Raw genomic sequence first — 26027 nt, 5'->3', positions numbered from 1 at the left:
CAAGTGGATAGTTGGATTATGGACAGACAGATGAACAGATAGGACGGATAAATGGGTGGATAAATAGAAGAATCACAGACGAATGGATGGTTGGATGATGCACAGATGGATGGATAGGATAGATGGATGGAAGGATGGCAGATGGACAGATGGTTGGATGATAGACAGACAGGTGAATCGACAGGACGGATGGAAGAATGGGTGGACAGATGGAGGAACAGAAGGATGATGAGTGAATAATGGATAGATGGATAGATAGAAATGGATGGATGGATAGATGGAAGAATGGCAGACACATGAATCGTTGGATGATGGACAAATGGACAGGATAGATGGATGAGTGGATGGGTGAATGGATGGATGCATAGATGGATGGGTATGGGTTGTAAAATGAATAAAAGGATGGCAGACGGATGGTCAGATGATAGACAGATGAACAGATAGGATGGATGGTTCGATAATGGACAGCCAGATGAATAGACAGGATGGATGGACGAATGGATGGATGGATGAATGAATGGGTGGACAAATGAAAGAACAGAAGAATGACAGATGGACGGATGGTTGGATGATAGACATGGATAGGATGGGTGGATGGAAGGATGGCAGATGGGCAAATGGTTGGAAGGACAGGCAGGTGAATAAACAGGATGAATAGAAGAATGGGTGGAGAGATGAACAGAAGGATGGTGGATAGATGCATGGATGATGGACAGACAGACGGACAGGATGGATGGATGGAAGAATGGCAGATGCATGGATGGTTGGATGATGGACAAACAGGATAGATGGATTAATAGATGGGTGGATGGATGGAACAATGAATGGTTGGATGCTGGACTGACAGACTGATACGATGGATGGGGGGAAGGGTAGATGACCTTGTGTAAATCCTTTTCCAAGAATCCCCTATTACCACAAATCCCTGAAAGACTTCCTATCAGTCTTTTCGGCAGCCCTCACAATGTTTCTGAGGCCAGGCCCTAGAAACCAGGGGTCCTCACCAGGGTGCCACTCCTAAGAGCCATATTGTGATGATCAAAGCAATGAGAGCAAGTATGTGAAAGAACTTTGTGTAAGTCCATAGTGACAAACATGTGGCAGCTGGGATTGTCCAAGCTCGAGCTCCAGAGAGGTTTATCTGTAGTTGAGGAGGGAACCCCTGGTACAAGGAAACATTCTGGAAATATCAGGGAAGGGGTAAATGCTGATATCAACCCCCCAAAAAATCACTCCTGTGCCCCCAGTTCTGGGATCCTCTGGCATCAAGCTGTTGCTCCCACCTAGTGACTGTCTTCCTGAATAACTGAAGCCTCCTGGCTAAATCTGGGTAGTTTCTAGGGAGCAGAGGCACCAAATTCAGGTGCCTCTGCTCCCTAGAAACCCAGGCACAACCTAGAAATATCAGATGTCTCAACCTCTAGAAGGCCCCCAAAAACTTCTCTGCTCAGAAACCACAGAATCTACTCGTGAACTTTATGTGCAGCCTGCAAAAGGGGGAACACAAGCAAATGCAGACAAAGTTTCAACCTTTTTATTCAAAGCAGCTTCTCACAATGTATAAATACTGCATATTAGCACACATGAAAAATACAACTTCTAAGGCACCCAGAAATGTGTTCATACACGTTACAGGACCATTCACAAAGAGAGTGTACAATTTGCTCTAGACAGTCAGGATTTGATAAATCAAAAGATTATTATCCCTCAGTACTGCACCCAGTCTCAGTAAATATTTACAACATGGTGAGAAGGGGTCAGCTGTACCTGCTTTATAATTCTATGAAGTACTCAGACTTACAAATATTCAGAACTAGTTAAAGACTCTCCCATGATAATCTGGCAAAATAAAACAAGTAGCCTAATTTTGCAAAGGTCTCGGTGGATTTTGGTGTATGCTACATCCATGATCAAATCCAAACACTCCTAGGGTGGGCTGGATAAGTTTTTGGTAGCCTGCTTCATTATCAGAAGTTTGGTAAATAAGCCTTACCAATAGAAAACCACTTCTTCAGCATCAATCATTTCTCAACTGGTCAATGGATCAATGATTTCTTCATGAATGAGAATGGAGAGAGAACTGAAGACAATTCTTCTCACACCTAACAGGAATTAGAATGGGTCAATGAAGAACAAAAGGAGGCAGACATTTGGCAAGTGCAGGATTCCACTGTTCAGTACAGACATGTCTGAAAAATTCTTACCCTGGAGGTTCATATTCAGATGGAGGAGTCTACACTGGCCAGATAACCTGGAGGAGTACCAGGCCTCCACTTTTATGATACGGATACAGGCTTGGGACCACACAGCAGAAACACCAACCTGAGATAGTGAGCTTCAATTAGAAACTCATCTTTCAGAGCCTTTTCAATATGACAACGAATCCCCCTGTATGGCCAGCCAGGGGGAGCATGAGGTTGGTGGAAGTCAGCAGTTTCTCTGCACCATCAAGCATGCACATATCTGTCTAGATGTGCCCACAATCCATGAAACTCAGGCTTTGTTAGAATAATGGAATTCTTTGGTCCTCGGTTTTATGAAAGGCAATATTGTCACAATCCTGTCAACATCAACACTGGCAAATGACTTCAAGCTGGGACTAATGGCACAGGGACAAATTAAATACTAGATGGGAAACTCTACACTCTCCAAACTTCTAAGAGTCAGCTTCAAGAGCTCCAGCATCAGGCTAGATATAAGAGCTCCAGCATTAGGCTAGATGTTGCATCAATGAGATAAGGTTAAGCCATAAAAATGCCGGAGGTGAAGTTGAAAACTAGATATGGGTTTTTCTGACTGCCACACACACTGCAAAAATCTAAAGCAAATCTCCATCTTAATGGCTGATAAGTTGACTTTATAAATACGTACCAGAAATGAACCAAATAACTTGATTTTAGCCATATGATGGCCCTGGACTACTTTATGTGGACAACCAAAAGGAATAATAATTTCTTTTTAAGTCTAAATTCTAGTTGGTTTTATTAAACTCCAAAAACAGTGCATACACTGTCAAGGAGCTCCATGATTTATGTTCTAGAAAAACAGTCCTGGATCGACATATTCAGTTGATATGTTATATTCTACATCTAGTTTGCCTTTGTCCTGGTAAACTCCAGTTTAGTATGGCTTGATACACATAGTTCATTGATAAGACACTGAGGACACATGGGAATGCTGATTGTGTAACAAAAATTGACTTCAGATTGTCTACACAGTAAGACTCACAGGTAAACTTTGTTAACATCTCTCAGGGAGTGCTGACCTTACCCAGAATGGACATTTCCAAGTCATCAACAAGGAATCTGGGGCCAACTGCCAGGGTCAGGAGCAGGAAATGCCATTTGTTCAGAACAAATGATGGACCAGCAGCCTTCCCTATGACCGTGTCTAAACCATGTTTACAGTATGAAGGTGGCTCTGGAAAACCTCTCCTTGGTCTATTCTTATGGCCAAAGACAATCACCAAGGTGTCTCTCTGGTCCCTGCCACCATCAACTCAATCAAACTCTTCGGATTAGCCATGAATTACAGACTGCATTCAGTCCATCAGCATGGCTTACGTTGCATGGAGGAAACAACCCGTATTACCCTTTTAAAATTTTTTTGCAACAAGCTTAAGGCTCTGTTCACAAACTCCATTAACTGCCACACAGCGAGAATTTACGGGGAGATCTTAAACTACTTATGTAGTTGCAATGTTGAAAAATTTACTGATCCTAATGGTAAGGCTTATTCACAAATTCAATACATTTTGAAATTATACTTCGAACGCAATTACTTCAAAAAAAGATTAACCTGCTCTCCAACAATATAAGAGCATTATATTCTAATGAAAAAAATTGGCACCAAACCAGTATGCTATTTTTCGAAAGAACAAGTGATATTAATGAAAAATATTGCCTAAAACGCATATCCTAACTTATCACAGAAATATAAAAGTTTATATTTTGAAAATATATACTGTATTAAAGTCTGTAAGCATTTCAACCAAAATTTGCAGAAATAACTAAGCAACACTTATCTACAACAAAAATATACATGCAAGACAACCCCAAATGGTTTCCCTTAAATATCTACAAAGGCAAAGTGTAGATTTTTAAAGATTATACAAAACCATTTACAGAGAATAAAATAAAATACTTAAGAAATCTCATTTAGAGTCTTAAATACTGTGTATATTAGTGAGAGTGTCTAGACTAATATATACAACAGATCTAAGTGTCTGAATACAGAAAAACAGAAGATAAGCAATTCTGCATTTTAAATATTCACTTAGGAAGATTTGAAGATGTTTCTATTTGTTTCTCTCTGTTAAAAAATTTCCACAGAAACTAGATTGGAAAATTTCATGGATGTGGCTAAATTCCAAATAAAAAAAAAATTACAAAATTTTTAAAACCAACAATTAATGGGAAATGCAATTCAGCATTCAGTGAAGGCTATTTTGAAATGTGGATATGCAGAGATACAGTTGCATTGTTCAAAGTCTATTGTGATTATTATTTTTCCATCTTTATACTAAACTTCACATGGGAAAAACATTTTCATGCTTCAGAGAGAACATTTCCTAGTTTAATCTATACCAAACAAGAATGACATTTTAAATCAATTCTCTGCTACTTTCTCATAGCTATCCAATGTCATTCTTACGATTTTGATGGCTGTTACCCAGACATTATTTCTATGCTGGAAGGGGCACATTAAGTACATCAGCATTAGGCTGTGTCTTCCAAATGGTGAGGAGGTCTGACCACCCTAACAAAAGTTCTGCACAAAGTCCTCTTGGAACAGGGTTGTTAACTCAGATGGTCCCAGAAGATGCTGAGAATGAGCCATCATTGGGGTTGGGGCAGAGAGGGAAGGAGAGTTCTACTGCATGGCTAACAGGACCGGAGGGAGTGGATTGCTAGAAAGGTCTCTGACTAAAGAGGCGTCCTCAGTTGCCCACCCACAGCTATTCTTTCAAACCCAAAGGTAATTGCAGGACGGGGCTGCCAAAATGAGCTGCAATTCCTCAAAGACCTGCCCAGGCTCTTGGGAGTGACTTATGGGGGAAGGTAGGGGAAAATGGTGGAAAGAGGGGAGAAAGGATCCCATGGACAGAGAGGGGGCCCTGGGGTGGAAGATCAAAAATCAGAGTCTGAGCCGTATCTCAGGAAAGCTATTAGGATAAACCCTGACACAACCAGAGGTCTGGTATTTTCCATCCCAGATTGATTTGCTGTAAGTTACCTGGAATTCACCTACACAATATCAAAACGACTACCCAGAAAGTGAAAAATTCAGTCCACCTGCAGCAAACAGATTTCACCTGCTTTCACCCAATGGTGGAACTGACTGTATGCAAACAACCAAAATACAGACTTTCACCACCCCCGTTACACCCAGGAACTGTGAATTAACAGCACGAATTCCACCTTAGAAATGGTTTCACATTCCTACCTTAATCTTCAGAGATCCTTGAAATGTTTAGAAGTTTGAATCTGATAGTACATCCAAAGCTGAAGCATTTCTAGTTCTTTCAAGCAGGGAACGAAGGTGGACACTGATCTGAAGGAATTTCTAAACATCCCCTTCCATGTCCAGCGAGAATCCTGACCCCACTTCAACGGATGCTGAATATAACTGGGCCCAATCAGAAGCTCAAAAGAAAAGGGGGGGCTCTTTCTAATGAGAATTTAGTAGCAGTGAAGTCACTGTCTGCCACAATATATAAGAACCAGGGTCATCTAAGGGTTTTGGAAAGCTCACATTTGCTTTCTCAAAGGAGATAAGATCCAGGTAGAGCTGTGACAACAGGCATTTGGGCAAAAGCAGGTGTCTCCCTATAGTAACTCCCTGTAGGACAGGTCTGCCGTCCTTACAGAATCCTACATGGACAAACGGGAGGGTACACAGGATTCAATTCCATCCTCCTCTGGCTGAAAGAGAGGTTTCCCATCCTTCCTGACCCTCATGAACTCTTAAAGGAGACAGGCTTTCCAGGGAGGGAACCAAGGTCATCAGAAGGACCAGTAGTCCAGATTAACTTGAGGGTCACTGCTTAAAGGACCATGTCTCTAGATCTGGTGTAGACAATCAACGTGTTCTTTGAAACCCAAAGCTCAGGGCCACAAATACATTCCACCTGCCCTGGCCAGTGCACGTGATTGCCTGGAGAAGATAAAGGACCATATAGAGTTAGAGAACTGTCACCAGGACTCTCTCTTCTGATCCTGCCTCACCTCCACCAGCTGTGCCCACCTCTTGCTGCCTTATTCCACTCTCTTCAAAGAAGAGCCAAGAAAGGCTGGTGCCCAACAGGAAAGGGGAAGAAGGGGTGGGCCAAGGGCCTCCAGGAATACTCAGGGGCTGTGATGGAAACGGAAAAATCCCTCCATCCTGAGAATCTGAGAATCCAGCTTTCTCTGGGTGCTTGACCCATGGTTTAAACCTCACGCAGAACACACCCCTTCCACTTGCCTGCTCTCAACTTCAGGTTTGTACCTTTCTCCTCACCACTCAAAAGCACAACCCCCAACCCCTCCTTCTCTGTAGTTAATCCAGGGACTTGAGTCTGATGGTCTAACAGAGCTGCTGGAGTCCCCTTGCAGCCCAGGGACACGGGGGCAAGGAGAGCTCATCCCTGGTCATTGCTCCCTATGTACATAAAAAAACTAGAAAAAAAAGATGAGTCATTTCAGCTTCTGGGGGGAAAAGATTCAGACCTCCAGACAGCTCAGCAGAGTGGGAACTCTTCCCCAACCCCCTGGGAGGCCAATACCAGAAATCACTGATCACATGGAAGCAATAGACTGCAGGATCCAAGTTCAGTCATTTGCCCCAAAGAAAAAAGTCTTACGCTAGACAATATGCTATTCCCAGGTAGGGACTATCCCCAGCCCCGCCCGACATGACACAATTTGGGACTGGGTCTGTTTCAGGATCATTCAGGCTGAAAAGGCCCTTTATCTCCTTAAAGACGGCAGAGGGAAGAAAAACCTCTCCCAAGATGTCCCCTAAGGACAAACCTAAGGAACTAGTATTCTATTATTATAGCTGAGAACCGTTTTACACAGAGGTGCAGCGCTATTCCTTTTGTCCACAGAAATCCTTCTGTTTCCATCTCTCTAAACTTTATTTCTACATGGTTCATTGCTAGAATGCACCAAACGGCATGAACCTTGTGTGGGATTTGGTCCAGGGCAGTATGAAAATAGTATCTGTGTGAACAACAGACATCACAATATATAAACAAAAATAAATAAATAAAATAAGTCCAAGGAAAGAAAAAACATTTCCCTAGTAGTTTGTTTTTGCAAAACTAGCTTTACATATAATACACATAAATTATCAGAATTTCCACTTACATTGTTTTAAAAATATATATTTAACAAAACATTTCTAAATGTACAATATCTGGGTTTCTAAATCACTCAATTGGGTTTTAAGACCAAGCCCTAATAGTCACACAGATTTGCGTCGGAGAGGAGACTGAAGCCAGGTGTGCACAATCATTTTGCTCATTGGTCTAGAAATTCCCTAAGATTGGTCGTCCTCTGACACCCGATCTAAACACAACCAGAGAGAGCCATGATGGCCAAGTCTCCAAGTCAGAGGCACTGTGTAGACACAGCCTGAGTCAGAAGAATGGGAAAGTGGTCTTCCCCTTCCTGGACCGCGATGGTGCATTTCAGCAAGTGGGGAAAGGACAGTGGCGCTTGGCGGAGCCCTGGGAAGATACAGCCCCGGAGAGCTCTCTGGCCAGGTAGGGCAGGGAGGTGGGGGAGGCCAAGTATGCTGCGTTTTCCATCCATTACACAAAATCAAACCAAGGAGGAGCAACCAAAGGACACGAGGAAATGGACACAACCCTAGGCATAAACAGACACCTTGACAAACTCCTTGGCCGGGGCAGACACTGTGCTCTGGTTTCCGAAACACAGGGCAGAGCTGGAAGTTGGGGGCCCGTGAGCTGGGGCCCCTCAGACTTCATAAATTTTGTCCTGCAGGTAGCTGAAAAGGGAGTCAAGGCCTTTGGAGGAGCTCCAGAGCTGCTTGAGCATGAGGCATTCCTTCTCGTTCACGTCTTCCAGCACGGATTTCAGGAAGCTCCGCACAAGGCATTTGGACTCCTCTAACACCTGGAGGGAAATAGACAGGCCTGATTAGCCGGGCACCGGGGACTCTGCTCCTGAACGAGGTACCTGGCCCATGGGGCACTGGCCAACCTCCCATACTCACAGCCAGAGAAGGCTGCCTCCTCCATCCTGGGCCTTCCCAGTTCCATGTTTCCAGCACGGCCATGAACGGATCCCAGACGTGTCAAGACATGGAGCCCTGAGGCCCTGGGACGGCTCAGTGGGGCCCATGTCACCCCAGACCACTAGAGGCTTGCCTGTTACCCAACGGTGACACAAACACAGAGTCCTTTTCTGTAAGTGTCATGAAAAAGTGTGGGAGACACTGTTTTACCCTCCTGTGATTCATTTTCATGATCTGTTGGCAATAACTCAAGGATCAGAGAGAACACAGAATAAGACGATGAAATGAATGAATGGTTGTCACAGTATCCGTACAACCCACAGTAAGAGCAATGCCCCGTGTTCAGGCTACAATGTTAGTAATCATGGTAGTAACAACTAATAACACCCAAAGCTATCACCTTCATAATCATTATAGTAAGGAGTAAAAATCATATGAATGAATAACAATTATCACACCCATAGTAATAATTGTAGTAATGAGTAATAATGATCTTAGTAATCATGGTTATAAATGTAGTAGCTGCTGTCCACAGCTATGATAAATGATCATAAATGATCTATGATTATTCATTATTACTAAAGTATTATGTATATACACATATTATGTATTATATACATTATATATACATATAAACACATATGTATTTAGGTAAACACATGTATATATGTATATACACTATAATATATACATATCATATTATGTATATGGATAATATATAATTATGTGTATGTATTATATATTATATAATATATACATATTATGTATATATAGTATTAATCCTACAGTTATTACTAAGATGATTACTACCATCATGATAGTAATGAGCAATAATCATACTAATGAGTAATAATCATAGTAATAGTCACAGCAAAGAGCAATAATCATAGTAACAATAGTAATAATAATCACAGCAATGAGCAATAATCATAGTAACAATAGTAATAATCATAGTAATGAGTAATAATCATAGTAACAGTAATCATATTAACGAGCAATAATCACAGTAATGGTCTTAGTAATGAGCAATAATCACAGTAACAACAGTAATGATCATAGTAGTGAGTAAAAATTCATAGCAGTCATAGTAATAATAATCATAGTAATGAGTAATGATTGTAGTAATATTTGTAATAACTATAACAATGCCACTATGATCACCATTATCCAACAGGATCTAAGAGAAATACGTTTCCTGAATTCTTTCATTTACTTCTCATGATAACCCTGCAAGTAAGCAGTCTTTTGATCCCCATGTTACAGATGCAGAACCCAAAACTCCATGATGTAAAGTGGCCCAGAGCTGCCTGACTACTCAGGGGTAAAAAGAGCAGGAAAACCTGGTCTGGCTGATTCCAACAGCCATGCTGCTGCTGCCGCCCTCTGGCAGAGGTACGGCCAGAAGTGAGGCCTTTGCGCATTCTTTGCTGGCCTCCACCAGCCTCTCCTGAAATGCCTTCAAACAGAAAGAAGCAAGATGGCAGCTCCCTGGCTCCAGCAGACTGGGAGGGGCTGCACCCTCACTCCCCTGCCTGGGCTGGAGGCTGCAGGTGGTAGCATGAGCTGCCAGACCCAGCTGGCTCTTTCCCCCTGGAATGGCCTCAAAGAGCACCAACTCCCAGAGGCCATGGGCTTTACTCTGCTGGAGTAGTTCCATTCTTGGGAAACACCCCCAGCACTCCTGAATTCACAGCTGCTGGCAGCAGAGACCTCCTTGCAGTATTCCGTGACCTAACAGCCTGTCCCCTCAGGCGTCCTTCAAGAGTTGGTTTCACCTGAGCCTCTCTTCCCTGCCAAAGAACAGGTCAAACCCCTCCCTGCAGCTTGCAGGCCAGTCTCTCACCCTCCTTTTCAGTCACATGTCTCCGAGCATCCCCGTGCCACCTGACCGCACACTGCTGCCTACACTCCCTGTGGATTTCCTGTCTTGGGTACCCTCACTCTTGCCACTTCCTCTGCTTAGAATTTCTACCTGTCTCTCCATGAAGTTAACCCCAGGGTGATCAACCACCCCTGTTTGCCCAGGACTAAGGGGCATATGGTTTGCCTGTGTCCCAACCCAAATCTCATCTTGAATTGTAGCTCCCATAATTCCCACATGTTATGGGAGGGACCCTGTGGGAGATAATTGAATGACAGAGGCAGTTTCCCCCACACTGTTCCCCTGGTAGTGAATAAGTCTCAAGAGATCTGATGATTTTATACGGGGTTTCCCCTTTCGCTTGGTTGTCACTTCTGTCTTGTCTGCCGCCATGTAAGACATGCCTTTGGCCTTCCGCCATGATTGTGAGGCCTCCCCAGCCACATGGAACAGTGACTCTATTAAACCTCCTTTTCTTTATAAATTACCCAGTCTCGGGTATGTCTTTATCAGCAGCGTGAGAACAATGGGGTTTCCTAGGATGCAGGATTTTCAGTCCTCACACCAGGAAAGTCTCAGACAAGATGGGGCAAATTGGTGACCCTAGTCATTAGTAAGATTAAAAGAGAATCCAGTGAAGAGATCAGCAATGCCCGTGGCCCACATGAGTGTTCACTAACAACCTGGAGACTGCCACCCCCGACCGTCACCCTCACCCCGCGGGCACTGTCTGTTCAGCTTGCAGGGGGCAGGGCTTAAACACAGTAGGTGTCAACAGTCAGGGATGAGGCCCAGCAGGAGAAGCATGACAGCCGGGTGTGAACACAGGCAGAGGGAGACAAAGAAGGGAGGGGCAAGGGTCTGGCCCCAAAAATGCACGCAGCAGCTCCCTGTTTCTCAAGCACAGAGCGAGTCCTAGAACCTCAATCTCCCAAAATGCCTCTCTCAGCTCCGGAACCGGCCCTGGGGCTGCAGGAGTGGCCTTGTCTCCACCTTCCCACAGGATATTCACCTGCTGTGCTCTGAGTGACTGTTATGAGATAAAATCAACACTTAATTAAAAACCACTGCCTCTGCGGAGGTGTTATTTGTTTATGTATTTTTCAGTGCATCTTCAAACAGTGACATTTAAATGTGCCGAGCAGTTGGTGGAGAAAAGAAACGAAATAGAGGCATGGTGTGTACAGTTTTCTCTAGTCATCTCTGGATGGGTTCAATACTTTTTGTCCTTACTTGCCTTTGCTTCTCATTTCTTTGAAAGCTACAGATGTTTTGCACGTGTTTAGGACTTTCTTTGAAAGCAGTGACGCTACCCTAGAGTGTCCATCTCTCCTGTGGGGTTTCTCTGCCTGGAGATGATGGAGAATTTGTAATGATGCTGACTGTCTCCTTCTGATTGAAGCTGTCAATACTGAGAAAAGGCAGGTGTTAAATTGCAAAGGGTCTTTTGCTTATTCCCTGTGCGACCTCTGGCAAGTCACTGAAGCCCTCTAAGCCTTGCTGTCCTCATCTGTAAAATGGGTCTATCATAAGGACAAGCACGCAGGAGGCGCAGGAACTCACCACGGCACTGCAGGATGCCATCTCCTTGACCCGCAGCATGACCTCCTGGCTGAATGTGGTGGGCCAGAAGACCTGCGACACCAGCCCCCTGCTGCAGGCCTCCTGGGCAGTGAGCTTCCGCCCACAGAACAGCATCTCATTGGCCTGAAAAAGCAAAAGCAGGCGAAGACTGAGGGCCTGGAGGTCCACCCATGTCCCTCAGCTGGTCCAGGGCTTGCCACCTGCAACCATCTCAGTTCTGGAAGGCATCTCGCCTTCCAGATCCTTGTCTTATTTTGGGGTCAGATAAGCTTTGGGAATTGCACGGAAATGTTTGTGTCCATGAGCAGAAGGTCCACAGTTTTCATTAAATTCCCCGAAGGAGCTGTGTATTTACTGTGACTCTGTATGCCCCACGCCCCTCCCCATTTCTGGTGGCAGACCCATGGGCATGGGTTGTGGGATGGGTACATTTCAGAGCCGATGACCCAGCCGTGATGACACCATTGACACTGAAATGTACCCAGCCCACAACAGCCCAGGGATAAAGAGATGCTCCCTTCTAGATAATAAAGCTCAAGTGGGGTTTCCAGCTGCAGGTGTGGCGGAAAAGTCTTTCTTCCTCTCTGACTGCAGGCTAACATCAGTGAGCCCAAGGACCATCCATGGCTGTGTCCCGGCCTGTGGAGAGGTGGGGCCACAAGGAAAGGAGAAATAGGGGAAGAGAGAGAGAGAGAGAGAGAAATATTAAGAGAAAGAGAGAGAGACCTGATGGTACTTGAATTCCCCAGCCCTGTCTCCCCAAGGGAACTGCCACTTCTGCTTTCCAGCTGGGAGAACCATTAAGCTCCTTTTTAAAAAATCAAACTGGTTAAAGTGCTTCCATCACTGGCAGCCAAAAAGGTCCTGAATGACACCACAATACCCAAGCAGAGACGTGCATCTCTCCCAGCAGCTCAGGGCTGGGCAAGGGCACTGCCCAGTCGTGAAGGGCGGACAGCAAACTTCCCTGGGCTCTGGTGACCTGGGATATCTCTGTACCACACTCCCCAGAGAATTTCCTTTTGCTTTGAAATTCACATCTGTCATACAAGGTCTGGGAGGAGCTACATAGATAAGGTCCTAGGCACAGACAGAGAACATGATAGTAATAAGCTGCAACTGACAGACTGTGACTGACAATTAGGGCATAATGGTTAAATCCATGTGATAGGGTCCGCATGGCCGGCAACGCCTTCCCCACCTGCTCTTCTCTCCTGCCTGTATGTGCTAGCTCCTCTTGGGTTGGCATTGAAATGCCAGGCACTCTCAGGCCTCCAGAGCGATGCGTAAGTTCCCCGACTTAGTTCTGGTTGTCACTGATAGTTCATGATGACCCAGAGGACAATCTTTCACACCAGGGTGGAGGGCAATCTTTTATGACGATAGTAAGTCTTAGCATATGCTTGCTTGGTTCAAGATTTGAACATAAATGGAGGACTTGATGCTTTCTGAAGAACACCTCAGTCAAATGAACTCAGCAGAAGTTTGCCGGGAGAAGTGGCAAATGGCCATATCTGCTCCAATGAACCTGGATTCAGATCCACTGGAAGCTAATCCCTGGCAGGTGCGAGTTGCAAGGCGAGGCCTCCATTCATACGGAAAGGCTCCTGGCCACCTCTCAGACACCATATCCTGCAGTGCCCTCTTCGAAGAGAGAACTTAGGGGTATTATCCAGAAGCCTAAGGATTCAGAGAGAAAGGGGATTCTTGGGCGGAGGTAGGGTGTCCCTGGTGAAATTAACAAACAACCCACTCTAGAGCTAAGAAAACAAGAACATAAACAGAGTTTAGTCACTGAAGTGTGAGTGTGGGCAAGTCACTTAACGTCACAAAGCCTCAATCTTCTCTGCTGTCCAAGAGGCATCAAGACAGCACCAAGCTCCCAGCACAGAGGCGAGGTTAACTGAGAGGTGCTTAGAACAGGGCCTGGTATGTGCAGAAGGGGTAGTAGAGATTTGCTATTTTTGTTATGGTTGGTGATGTCATTTTCAAAACACAACAAGGAGGAATATGAAGGAAGGAAAAGGGACACCGCTTTTCAGCCTCACTATTGTAACAAAAGCAGGACTTGAGAGATGAGAAGAATGGGCTTGCAGGCCCTCAGATGGAACAATGGGTGATGGAACTGCAAAGGAAGACAAGAAATCCAGTGTAAAAGCCCCTGCTCTTCCACAGGTGCTTGCCCAGGTGCAACAATCACAGCCCTGAGAATGTGCAGAGCTGCCTCAAGAGCATGAGAGTAATGTCAAAGGTGGTTGTTGACCTTCCGATAAAATCAAGATGTCAAAAGAAACATCCTGGAGTCTGTTCCTAAAAAGGAACAATTCACAATAGCCGTCGGGTCACAATGGACTGTTCTCTTTTGAAGAGAGAACTTAAGGATATTATCCAGAAGCCTAAGGACTCATAGAGAAAGGGGAATCTTGGGCGGAGGTAGGGTGTCCGTAGTGAAGACCCATAAAATTCACAAACAACCCATGCTAGAGCTAAGAAAACAAGAACATAAACAGAGTTTAGTCACTGGCATGTGACTCTGGGCAAGGCACTTAACGTCACAAAGCCACAATCTTCTCTGCTGTCCAAGAGGCATGATGACAGCACCAAGCTGCCAGCACACTTTGCAGGGCCGGGAGGCAGCACTCGCCCTTTTCTCTGGGGTTGCAGAGTTTGGCCCTGTCACCTAAGGGGTGCTTCTCTAGCAGTTTTGTGGGTCTCCTGTGACCTACGGCATCTGCTGGCAGATGCCCCCAGTGGACCCTGGGCAGACCTTTCTGAGACGGGCACAATGCAGAAGGCCCAGCACCCTCCCCGGCGTGCCAGGCTCACAGGAGCCACTGCCATGGCCTCATCCCTCGCCCTCTCCCCACCATCCTCACCAGGCCCCAGCCACACTGACCTGACGACTCTCAACCCAGGGCCTGCCAGGCCCACTCCCTGCTCTGTTCTGCCATTCGTGCATCCTCTGCCTGGAATTCTTGCGTCTGTTCAAATGTCACCTGTTCAAAGGGGTCCTCTCTGAACAAGGTGGGACCTCCTTCGAAGACACAGAGCTGGGGAATAGAAGGTCTGAAGAGCAGGGTTTTTGTTCACCCCTGGACTCCTGGTGGGTGTGGCGAGCCGGGCACTTAGTGGATTTGCAGTATTTGAAGAAAGGGAAAGGAAAAAGGGAGCTGACTGGCTAGAGGGGGCTGGAAGGAGCGGACTCCCTGAGAACCTTCTGAGATCCAGCTAGGACCTGTGCTTATAAAATAAGGATTAGCCCATAAGAGCTGAGTTCAGAGCTCATGGCTGCTCTGAACAGCAGACGCTGCCTGAGAGTCCGCAGGGGAGGAGCTGTCAAAGGAAGCCCAGACCCAGCAGCACGGCACCTCCAACACCTACTCGGACCAGCTACACATTCTGAACCCCTCCCTGGTCCTGACAGCTAATCTCAGATTAACCCCTCAGATGTGGGACCTATTTAATAAGAGGCTGGGTTCAGAGCACAGACAGTGGAACCAGCCAGTTCATGCTCAAATCCCACAACTGGCATTACCACTGCATGCCTTTAGACAACTCACTAAACCTCTCTAGCCTCAGTCTCCATATCCGCAAAATGGGGATCACAGCTGTCCTGCCTCACAGGGGCGTGGACTGCGTTGACAGCCCAGCCCAGCACGCAGGAAGTGCTTCCTATGTGCCAGCTGTCCTCACTGCTCTCTCCTGTCCAGACTTGCTTCTGGATGTTGGTGCAGAAACTGACCACAGCTTACAGTGGACTCTGCCGCCTCCGTTGGACAGTGGCTCTGTCTGCCCCACCTGGTGACACGACTTCTCTGAGCTTAACGTTCCATCTGTAAGATGGAAATCGCAACTGTTTCCACATGGGGTGCAGACTGCTTTGTGTTCACAGAATACCTTTCCCTCTTCTTGCTGGACATGCGCTGCGCTACGTCTCCCGGCCTCCCTTGCAGGTGCATGTAGCCAGAAGCTGAGTCATGGCCAATGGCACATGAGTGGAGGTGAAGATGCCCCTGCAGGCCTGGCCCGTGAAGCCCTCCAGGGTGATGCTTCTGGCTCTCTCTTCTCTCCCATTGGCTGGAAGTGAGGGCACATTTACTGGATGGGAGACACCTGGGTCCCCAGATATTGTGGGTGGCTCCTACACCGATGCTGGACCACGCAAGAGTAAGAAGGCAAGTTTTGTTGTTAAAGCCACTGAGACTGTGGGCTGCTTGTTACAGCACCCAGCTAATCCTAAGACATGCCCTCAGGGGGTTGGAGTGAGGAATAATTGAGACACCATGCAGAGTGCATGGTCCACACACTGACATCATCGCCATCTTCTCAGGCCGGGCTACACCATCTGGCACTGAAGGCATGAAGGATATGAGGCAGCCAAGCCAATCCGCAGGCTGACAACACCCTCAGGTTTCTAGCCCCATGAAAAGCCCCTAAACCCAAGGCAGAGGAAGGATCCTGCTGGGACCCGAATCCAGGTATCACAGGAGGCTTACCAGTGCGACGCCCAGGATCTGGGGGAAGGTGTAGGAGGAGCAGCCAGCAGGCGTGAGGCGGATGGTGGCGTAGGGCGTCTGGAACCAGGCCTTCTCACTGGCCCACACGATGTCACAGAGGGGTAGGATGGAGGCACCCAGGCCCAGGGCCGGCCCATTGATGGCCACCACGATAGGCTTCTTAAACTGGATAAAGGCCTTCACAAAGTCCCTGGGAGGGAAAGAAGATCCTCTTGAACAGGTGACTACAGCTTGCTAAGCCCCATTGGAACCCTTGACTCTCCCAGGTGCTGTGAGGAGCACCCTCAGGTCGTCAGAGGTGAGAGGTGCCAAGCAAGGGCCTCATTGCCTGGACATGGAACCACCAGCTGTCAGATTTTCTGAGGTATACTGATGGGGTCATTGCAAGTCCTTGTTTGCTCAGACTGCCCCAGTTCATGCCCCATGTCCTAGCACTGCACCCAGTTACCATCTCCTTCCACTCTCAAAAGCCATGGCTTAGACAGTAAGTTATATGGGTACCCTATATATTGACAGAATTTGCATATATCCTAAGGAAGTCAATCTTAATGTTAAGGTGAAGAACCAGGACCAAAGGGAAGGTGTAACAGGGAGGCAAATTTCAACTCAAAGAGAGAAAGAATGTTCTAACATCTCTGGCCAAAGGTGAATGGAGTGGCTTCGTGGGGTATCAATTCCTCATTCCTGAAGGCACTTGCATTTTAGCTCGATGATTATGCTGGGTGATGCTGTAGAGGGACTTCAAGCTTCAGATGGTGGGTACATGCTGGGATTGATGACACTTAAGATTTATTTCAAAAATCACACCTAGGATGGTCTGATTCTGAATTACCTGCAGGGATGCCAGACTCATCAAGGGTGGTTCTAAGATGCTGAATATGTTAGGATGGCTCTGACTAAAATTGGGCTCCCTGTAGGCAGGAGCAAGAATCATGGCTACAAGAATGGGCAATATTTTCTCTCCCTGCCCTTCTGCACTGAGCAAGGCATGTACCTTTACCAATTACACAGAGCCATCAGCAATGACCTCTATTTCCTTTGCCTCAGAAGGCTTTTTGCCTTTTCCTAGTTGCTATGTATGATCTATAAAATTTTAATATTCATCTGGACATGGAGGAAAGACACAAGATGTCTAGTAAAGTCTGCATCCTTCATTACATTCAGAGGGAAGATTAGAAACTATAAGAACTCACGAGAATAAAATCCAAATGCCCATGACCTTGGTCTGACCTTGGCCTGCCTCAGCTTACCTCTCCAGGTTTCCCTCACATCACTCTTGCCCTTGCTCAGTGTGCATGAGCCACATGGGCCTCTGAGAGTTCTTAGAAAACACCATTATCAAAATTTGCAATCACCGTAACTAATTATTTGCTTGTTTTTGGATTCTTCTTCCCCTTTAGCTCCTTAAGGACACGCAGAGGTCTGCTTGGGGCACTGCTTGGCTTCCATCAATATTGGAATTAGCACTCAGTAAACAGCTGTTGAGCAAATACATGAGTCTCCCAGAACGAGAACAAAGACTGCAGAGGTGTGGCAATGGTGAACCAGCTCTTCACCAAACCTGTTTTCCCTCTTCTTCCCAGGTCTGCTGGCCAGCCACATTTCCCATCTCTGACTGCATGTGGCTGTGGCCAAGTCACCAAGTGGGGGCCAAACAGGATGTGAGCAAAAACCCACCAGTACCACTTCCAAGTGCACATCAAACCTCCCACCATGGCATCCTCCAAGCCCATTAATCTTGATGAGCACAGCAGTCTTGGAAGACATTTGCCGAGCCACAGGATGGAAGAAGTCTAGGTTCCTGAGTCACCACTGGGAAGACAGCCACGGGCTGATGGTGACATCTATTTTAGGTTTATGTATGTGAGAAGTACATTTCTATTTATGAGGTTTACTTGTTACAACAGCTAATACTTAACTAATACAAAAGTAGAGGCTGGACACGGTCATTCACGCCTATAATCCCAGCACTGTGGGAGGCTGAGGTGGGCGGATCACAAGGACAGGAGTTCTAGACCAGCCTGGCCAATATGGTGAAACCCCGCCTCTACTAAAAATAAAAAAATTAGTCGGGTGTGGTGGCGGATGCCTGTAGTCCCAGCTACTTGGGAGGCTGAGGCAGGAGGATCGCTTGAACGCAGGAGGTGGAGGTTGTAGTGAGCTGAGATCCATGCATTCCAGCAAAGGAGACAGAGTGAGACTCTGTCTCAAAAAAAAAAAAAAAAAAAAAGTCGAGCTGATTTATCTCTTCTCAATCAATACTGTTCCTTCCCCCAATTCTTATCAAAAGTTGTGGATATCATAATGATATACTGGAATCAGATTCAACTGCGAGAAGTCTACTTAATGTTCTGCCGGGGTAGAAGGTATCTTACGATCTATGTAAGTCATCACGAAAGTACATGCCTCTGACTCATGCTTGAGGCATCACACTCCCTGAGATGGTGGAGTTAGCTCTCAGTCCCTGCTGGCCCCCGAAAGGTACTACTTCAGACAGGGAGTTCTGGCTCCATGACTTCTGAAGCTTGGTATTCCAGTGGCCCATCTCCTCGCATCATTCACTTCCTAACCTAATGGTGAGGTTTTAGGTTAGGTCACTGGTTTTTCCAAGTCCTTTTCACTGAAAGCAATCTGGGGTCTGCAGCGGATATGGACTTTTTTGTAGAATCCTTGGGGCTTTGGATGACTTTGTCAAACATCCCATTTCTGAGCGACCTCATACAATTCCACAGTCTTAGATCTCAGAGATGGGAAAGACTTTAGGACTCATGGGGCCGTACTTTCCACTCGGTGCAGAATTCCCTCCATAACATTCCAACAATGTATCATTCCGCCTCTGTTGGATGTTTTTAATAAAAGAGGGTCCACGTCTGTCAAGACAGCCTCCCTGCCGTGGGTCTCCTGTAAGCCTCCCTGATACTGTTGCCACATCAGCTCCATCAACCACATGACATCCTTCAGGAATGGACTGCAGCCCTTGTGACTTTCCAGAGCTTTCCTCTACAGGACCCCAGAGCCTTTCACTCTGTGTTTTCCAACCTGAGATCCGTGCAAGGGAATCAGGGACGCAAGAGAAAGGGGACAAGTCGTGCAGAGCTCTGACCCTCCACCCTAGCGCCTCCTGTGTCATCCAATCTGCCTCGCACTTCATTTCCTTGATATGAAAATGTCACCTGATGTTTAATGAAGGCCACCCCCCATCCTCTTTCTCTCACCTCGGGCAGTAGATCTCTATCACTGGGAGCCAAGCAGCAAACAGGATATTGCATTACGGGCCCTGCAGCTCAGATATCTGACCCTTCTGCGATGGCGGGGCTGCATAGGGAAGATTGTACGCCACCTTCCCCCACACCCAAGGCCATCAGGCTGACCTGACCCGCACATCTTCCTCTGCTCTACCCAACCCTTTGGCTTCTGCCTGACAAAGCTGCTGGGCTGCACTGACGTGCCAGAAGGAGCAAGAACTTCAGAAACTGAAAGAGTCAGAGTGAAGTCTCAGTTCTGCCCCTAACTAATGGTGAGACCTTGGACAGGGTGCCTGGTCTCTGGAGCCTCAAGTTCTCCCTCTGTAAAATGGGAAAATCAATGATGTTGCCCCAGATAGGGAGTTGAATGAAAATCCAAGGAGACGGTCCATGCAGGGTGCTAGCCCAGTGCTGACATGCAGGGAGCACGCAATCCCTGCTGCTATTATTATTGGTAGTGCATCTGCTGGGGAGGGTGGACAGAGTCCTCATTCAATTCTCAAATTGGTCTGTGATCCATTCTCCTAGGCTACAGGTGACCCAGAAGCAAAATTCTGCTCACAGGAAAGTCTCAATTTCCCCTGGAGCAATCGGCATTTCTCTTGTGACCCAGTTACCCCCTCCCTTTAACCAGAGGCATGGAGGAGAACCCTCCCCCAGCCAAAGGTCAGAGCCAAGTCAGCCAGTACAGGACCAACCAGTGACCACCATCCTGGGGCCCCCAGAGAGGTCCCCAGCAGGCCGCTCCTTAGTCTACAACCCACCCCTTAGTCCAGGCGCCCACTCCCTGGACTTAGACTCAGCTTAGCTATAAGTCATGGCTGGAAGTACCAGAAGTAGTGACAAAAACCGTAATAATAAGTCCAAGTACATATTAGTGCCAGGAACAGCCCAACTGTTTCACATAGAGTATCTTTTTATTCTTTATCCTAGCAACACACCAGTGAGGCCAGTACCATCATTTTGATTGGTCCCAATTTCTGGATGAGCTAATAGGCGCGGAGAGATCCATGACATACCCAAGGCTCCACCACCAGCAAGCGCAGAGGCAGCTTTGAGCTCAGGCAGCCTGCTTCCAGGGGCCACGTGGGCAGCTGCTAGCCAACACTGCTTTCCTGAATACCACGTTTGAACAAGCCAACTTGTCACCTATGACAAGTTCAGAGGAGGCAGACTCTTTTCGGGATGGATCCTGGAGAGAGGCTTCTGAACAAATCACCTGAGCTCTCCCCAAATCTGCTAGTTCATTCATCAAACATTTGCAGAGTGATGGGTCCCAGTCACCAGTCTCGGTCACGTGTATGCAAGTTTTCTTTAGGCAAGGATGAGGAGGGGGTGAGAGTACTGCTCACGGGGTGCCAAGGCCATGTGGCACGCCTGGTCAGCCCTACCAGGAGCATGTCCCAAGAGAAGAGATGGGGGCAGTTCTATGTCCAAAAAATGTTTCGGCCCTGCTAGATTTTGAAGGAAGTTCTTTCACAAGAGATTTCTTGTAAATATGCTCATACAGCTAGAAAATCCACAGCAGCAGGAAGAGAACTTGCAGTACGAATCAGGCTCCTTTCAATGACAGTGCGCTTCCCTCAGGACACCCCTCTGGAAATCCACAAAACGTTCTCTGCAGAATGCTTCGCTGCCTCCTTGTGTCCCCGACTCCAGAGTGTGGCCTCCCAGGCAGCACTCCCAAGTTGGGAGAGTTGGAGATGCCTTAAAAGAGTTTGGTGCTGTGCTCGCTTCGGCAGCACATATACTAAAAAAAGAGTTTGGTGCTGATGGGCGAGCCACGGTCTCTTTCTAACCGCGGGAGCATCTGTCTCTACACAGCCACATCTTCTGCACTTCCATCCATCTTCGCTCATGGTTCTCACCTTTCTCATGCCTGTATCATCTCCTTCCTCACACTCATCCCCTTAATAACCACCTTTTCTCGCTTGCATAAAAATAAGAATCTTGTGTTTCTCTTAGTGCTCTCAATCAGTGGTGCAGAAATCTCGTTAGCACATGGTGGATGTTCCCAACCCTGGGTGCACATAAGAACCACCAAGGATGATTGACATCGAAAGATGCGCTGGCCCCACCTCAGCCTAAATAACTCATAGTCCCCTGGGGGTGTTGCCAAGCATCTGGGTCTTGGGAATGCTCCCTTGGGCCTCTCTATGCTGTCAGGGCTGGGAACCAGTGGTCCAGTGAACATCTCCTTTCCCACGCCCCCATCCTTGCCAGTTCATGAACTAGCAACTTCTGCTCCCTTTGAAGCATCGAGAAGAATTCCTCCTGCCTCCGCCATCTTGCCCTGTGCTCTGCCTAAGGGGAGCTCACTTGCCCACTGAGATGGCAAATGTCTGAATTCCACTGGCCATGTTTCCCCAGAACTACTCAGCTGGGAAAGTCAGGAGCCAGTTTGGGCCCCAGGCCCCAGCCATGTTCTCCTACAGCTGATGTTTTCAACCCCATCTGCCTCTGACACCTCTTTCTCCAAGAATTTGGTTCTCAAGAGTCCAGAGATGCATAGATATCATGCTGCAGACCCCAATGGGTAGATGCTACGGGGACAGGAGAAAAGGTTTTGCTCCTCAACTTTGATACATCTAAGACACAAATGCAGGGACAGGCCAGGGAGACACTTCCCTCACCAGAGAGACTGGGCGTGCAAACCCACAGGAAGGAACCATTCAGTGGGGCTCTGGAGAAATCCGTCATGAGACCTGGCCTCCTGGGTACCCTGTTTCTGTTCAGCTTCCATCCCTTCAGCGACCCAGCTACGATACCTTATTTCTGCATGCAAGAAGGACCCCCACGCCCTCCTCACGCTGGGACAAGCCTCATCACCATCAGCCCAGGGCTGGCCTGGGAGTCCCATCTTGCCTGTAGCTGTCTGGGATAATCTGTTAATGGACCCCATCCAGCAAAGGTGAACAGCTGCCCACCAGAAGGGCAGCCATTGAGGATGCTGGGCGGAGGTCAGGATGGGCCCTTGCCTAAGAGGAGAGCCTGAAAAGATGGGGCTCTTTGAGCTGCTAATGATTTCCTTCCAGGCTGTATTAGTGTCCTAGGGAACAGTCACCACAAACTTGGGGGTTTAAAACAATCAAAAGGTCTTCTCTCATAGTTCTGGAGACCAGAATTCCAAACTCAAGGTGTTGGCAGGGCTGATTCCTTCTGGAAGTTCTGACAGAGAAGCTGTGTCAGGCCTCGCTCCCAGTTGCTGGTGGCTGCTGGCCATTCTTGGAGTTCCTTGACTTGACACTGCATGACTCTAAGCTCTCCCTTTTCTGTCACATCACCTTCTCCTCTGCCTGTGTCCCCTCTTATGAAGTAAGTTCTCTCTGCATCTGGAGCCCACACTCCAATCCAGGATGATCTCATCTCGGGACTCTGAACTTAATCACATCTGCAAAGAGCCTTTTTCCAAATACGGTCACCTCCACAGGTTCCAGGGATTGGTACATGGACATATCTTTTGGGGGCCACACTTCAACTCACTACAAGGGGTCTGCATGCTAATGAGCTGCGCGTGCATGGAGTGAAAACTAGGGGCTGTGTTAGCCAGGATTCCCTGCGCTTCTGGAAATCCAGCTAATGCCTCCAGTGAAATGTGTAAACCAGATAGAGACCATGATTGACGCTCCATGGGTCACAAAAATGGGGACTCATTTCTCTGGATGGGCTCTGATGGCCTCATGCATGCGGAGAGAAGCACGCTGGAAATCCTGTGGTCCCCCTTTCACACATGGAAAGAGAGTAGCGAGAGGGCATAGCTGGGACCAGGCAAAGCGCAAACCGTGTGGGCACAGCCAGGAAGCCTGTGCCTCCATAACCACATTGCCTTTCACACAACAGTGCTCAGGCTCGTCATGTCTCTTCTGGCAAGAACTCTGCAACAGGAAACACACGGGTATTTTGGAGCAGGGCCTCCAACGGCTGCTTCACCCTGAAGAGGGACTCAGAATTCCACACACAAGAGCAGCCAGCATCACCTCTTGGAGACAACGCAATCCCTCAAAGCCCCCTACAGCCACGTGGGAATCGGCCTCCCTCTGTGTGGCACTTCCACAGAACCATGGAGACTGGAGGCCCTAGAAAATCCCTGACTTGTGGCCTGAGGCTCCGTGACACCATGTGGAATAAGTGTTCCTTCTCATGTCACCAGGGACATTCCTGAATTGTGACTTGTCTGATTCCTAAGCAAGATACAGCAGCTCCCACCAGGTGAACACTGGGTGACAGCTGTAAACAAGCTAAACAGCGTTAGTGTCTAGAAATGACACTCACTTGCTTTTGATATACTGATAAAGAATGGGGAAATAACTACCCTTCGGTATCCCAAAAGGGTACTCATTGTTGGGAATGGATGTCACTCCCAGGATCCCAACTTTTGCCCAGGGGCTATTAGAAAGGGGGAAATACTCTGTACCCCGTTGGGTCTGCAAATACACAGCTGCCCAGGGAACGCCTCCATCAACCTCCCCATTGCTGAGCTACGGCAGTGCTGGGACATACAAACAACCACACAACCAGAGACTCTCCCCGTCAGGCAAGGGGCGGGAGCAGTGTGGATAACACATGGCCACTACCAGACTCACGCCTTGATAGCAAATAAAAAACTTTCTGACCAAAAGAATGAAAGTGGGATCTAACCTAGAGAGCAAAGCTTCCCTAATTTTGGCAGGACTACTGTTATAGATAAAAATACAGGATGCCCAGTAAAAATTTGAATTTCAGATAAACATCCAACATTTTAAAAAAGTAAGCAGACCTCAAATATTGCACAGGATATACTTATGCTAAAAATAAAATTCCTGGTTGTTTGAAATTCGAATGTAACTGAGCAGCCTGCATTTTTACTTGGTAATCCTAAGCAGGACCCCAAGGTGTGGGAACAGGAGCACAGCTCACCTGATGGCTTCTGCAATCCGAGTGCTCTCCTTTCGCCGGTCGCTGGACAACCGGCCAATTAGGTAGGAATAATCCAGGCCGCTGCAGAACACGCTCCCTACTGCGCTGAGGAGCAGCAGTTTGCTGTCATCTGTGGCTGCGTTGCAGAGCGCTCGCCGGACTTCTTTCATGATCTGCCGGCAGAGATGAATTTGCAGGAATGTTAAGTGCCTATCCTGTAACCCTGGGGCTTTCAGACTGCAAGACAGCCAGAGGCCTGACCCCCTGAGGGTAGAGGCCAGGGAGCCTCCCCTGAGTACAAGCATGAGTCCAGAGCAAGGAGAAAAACACTTATCATAGCCAAAGCCCTCCAGCACTATCCCTGGAGAAGGCAGAAGAGTGCTAATAAGGAGGCAGTATGGTCACTGGCTGCAGATCTGGAAGCCTGGCCTGGAGTCACTCAATCCTTGGTAAATCTCTGCAAATCTTGTTCTGGCATTTGCTTATTTAGCCCTTTACAAGATGTGGAAAAAATCCGTGCACAGTCCAAGTGAGGGATGTAAGCCATCTCTAGATGACTCAATTTAATTATTATACATCCTAGCTCATCTTTCATCCAGCTCATATCCCGCCTGGCTTGCAGATGCCACATGGCAAGTGGGCTTTGGCATCAGATCCAGACCTGGGTTCAATGTCCCACTGGTGTTCCAAGCCCCTGGTCCAAATTCTGGCTCTGCAACTTACTAGCCATGGGACCTGAGCCATGCTGGTTATTCATCCTCAATGTCCCCATCTATAAGTGGGTGGACCCACTCTCAAGGACTCCAGTGAAGAATAAATGAAAGGAAAGGTTATGCTATGGCCACCTGCAGGTTCACATTCCTGGGAGGTAGTGACGAATTCTGGATAAAAGGCATTTTGTTCCTCCTCTTCATGCCAGTAAAGGTGCCATCTGACATGGAAGAACCGTGCCGGCCACCCTGCCATCATGGGACAAGTTCCCCTTATCTCCTGCGTGGGTCTCCTGCACGTATGCCCTAGGATTTTTAGGACTCTATGACCTTGTCTTAGGCAGGTGGAGGGCAGGACAGAATTTGGGAGACAGACACGGGTGCCTCGGTAAGTGGTAAGACCAACAAGTGCTACTTTAGCAGTGAACATGTACTGCAGGCCAGGTACCCTGCTACATGGGTTCCAGCCTCCACTGCACCAGTGAGTGGGCACTATTCTTACTTCCAGACCGGGGAACAGATGCCTAGAGAGGTCGTGACACTAGTCCAAGGCCACACAGTTGGTAAGTGTTAGAGCTGGATTTGAGCCCTGGCCTGGCTCACACAATGCCTGGTCTACGCACTTCGACACTGCAAATTCCCATTGTCTGGCCATGGCCTTCCATTCATGGAGAAGGAGAGGAGACAGCCCCAGAGCAAGCAGCCAGCCCAGTGGCGGACAGGCAGGGGTGGGGCAGCTAGGAGAGCCCAGAGCTCCCAGTTACGACCCTGCAGCCTTCTTTGAACATCTTGCCTGGGCCAAGCTCATATTCACCTAATCACCTTTGCACGTGCCAATATCCCCACCCCTTGTGGGGTTGCCCAGGCTCCTTGATTCTGAAATTCCTTCTATGACCCACCCTATTCTCCTCCCCCTATTCTCCCTTGCCCAGCACCCCCATTTGTTTTCTTCATTTATCATACATTT

At 47.5% G+C, this 26027-nt stretch overlaps 1 protein-coding gene across 8 annotated transcripts in view; it reads right to left on the bottom strand.

The window, feature by feature from the left end:
- CDYL2 (chromodomain Y like 2) overlaps positions 1–26027 on the bottom strand; it is a 240981-nt gene that overhangs the window by 25330 nt on the left and 189624 nt on the right. For 5 of the 8 annotated variants that reach the window (XM_032156359.2, XM_058440456.1, XM_058440462.1 and 2 more), the window contains 4 exons: positions 24351–24523; positions 16189–16399; positions 11672–11815; positions 1521–8126 (listed from right to left, as the gene is read on the bottom strand). In XM_032156359.2, coding sequence (XP_032012250.1) covers positions 7968–8126; positions 11672–11815; positions 16189–16399; positions 24351–24523 — 687 coding nt within the window. In that variant the 3' untranslated portion in view covers positions 1521–7967. Of the gene's footprint in view, positions 1–1520; positions 8127–9495; positions 11520–11671; positions 11816–16188; positions 16400–24350; positions 24524–26027 lie in introns of those variants that run through there. The other 3 variants (XM_058440457.1, XM_058440460.1, XM_058440459.1) reach the window with 2 other exon arrangements.

This window comes from Hylobates moloch, unplaced genomic scaffold, assembly GCF_009828535.3.
Source record: "Hylobates moloch isolate HMO894 unplaced genomic scaffold, HMol_V3 SCAFFOLD_6, whole genome shotgun sequence".
Taxonomy (NCBI): domain Eukaryota; kingdom Metazoa; phylum Chordata; class Mammalia; order Primates; family Hylobatidae; genus Hylobates; species Hylobates moloch.
Note: the sequence above shows the minus strand (reverse complement) of the source record. Positions and strands in the feature narration are given on the sequence as shown.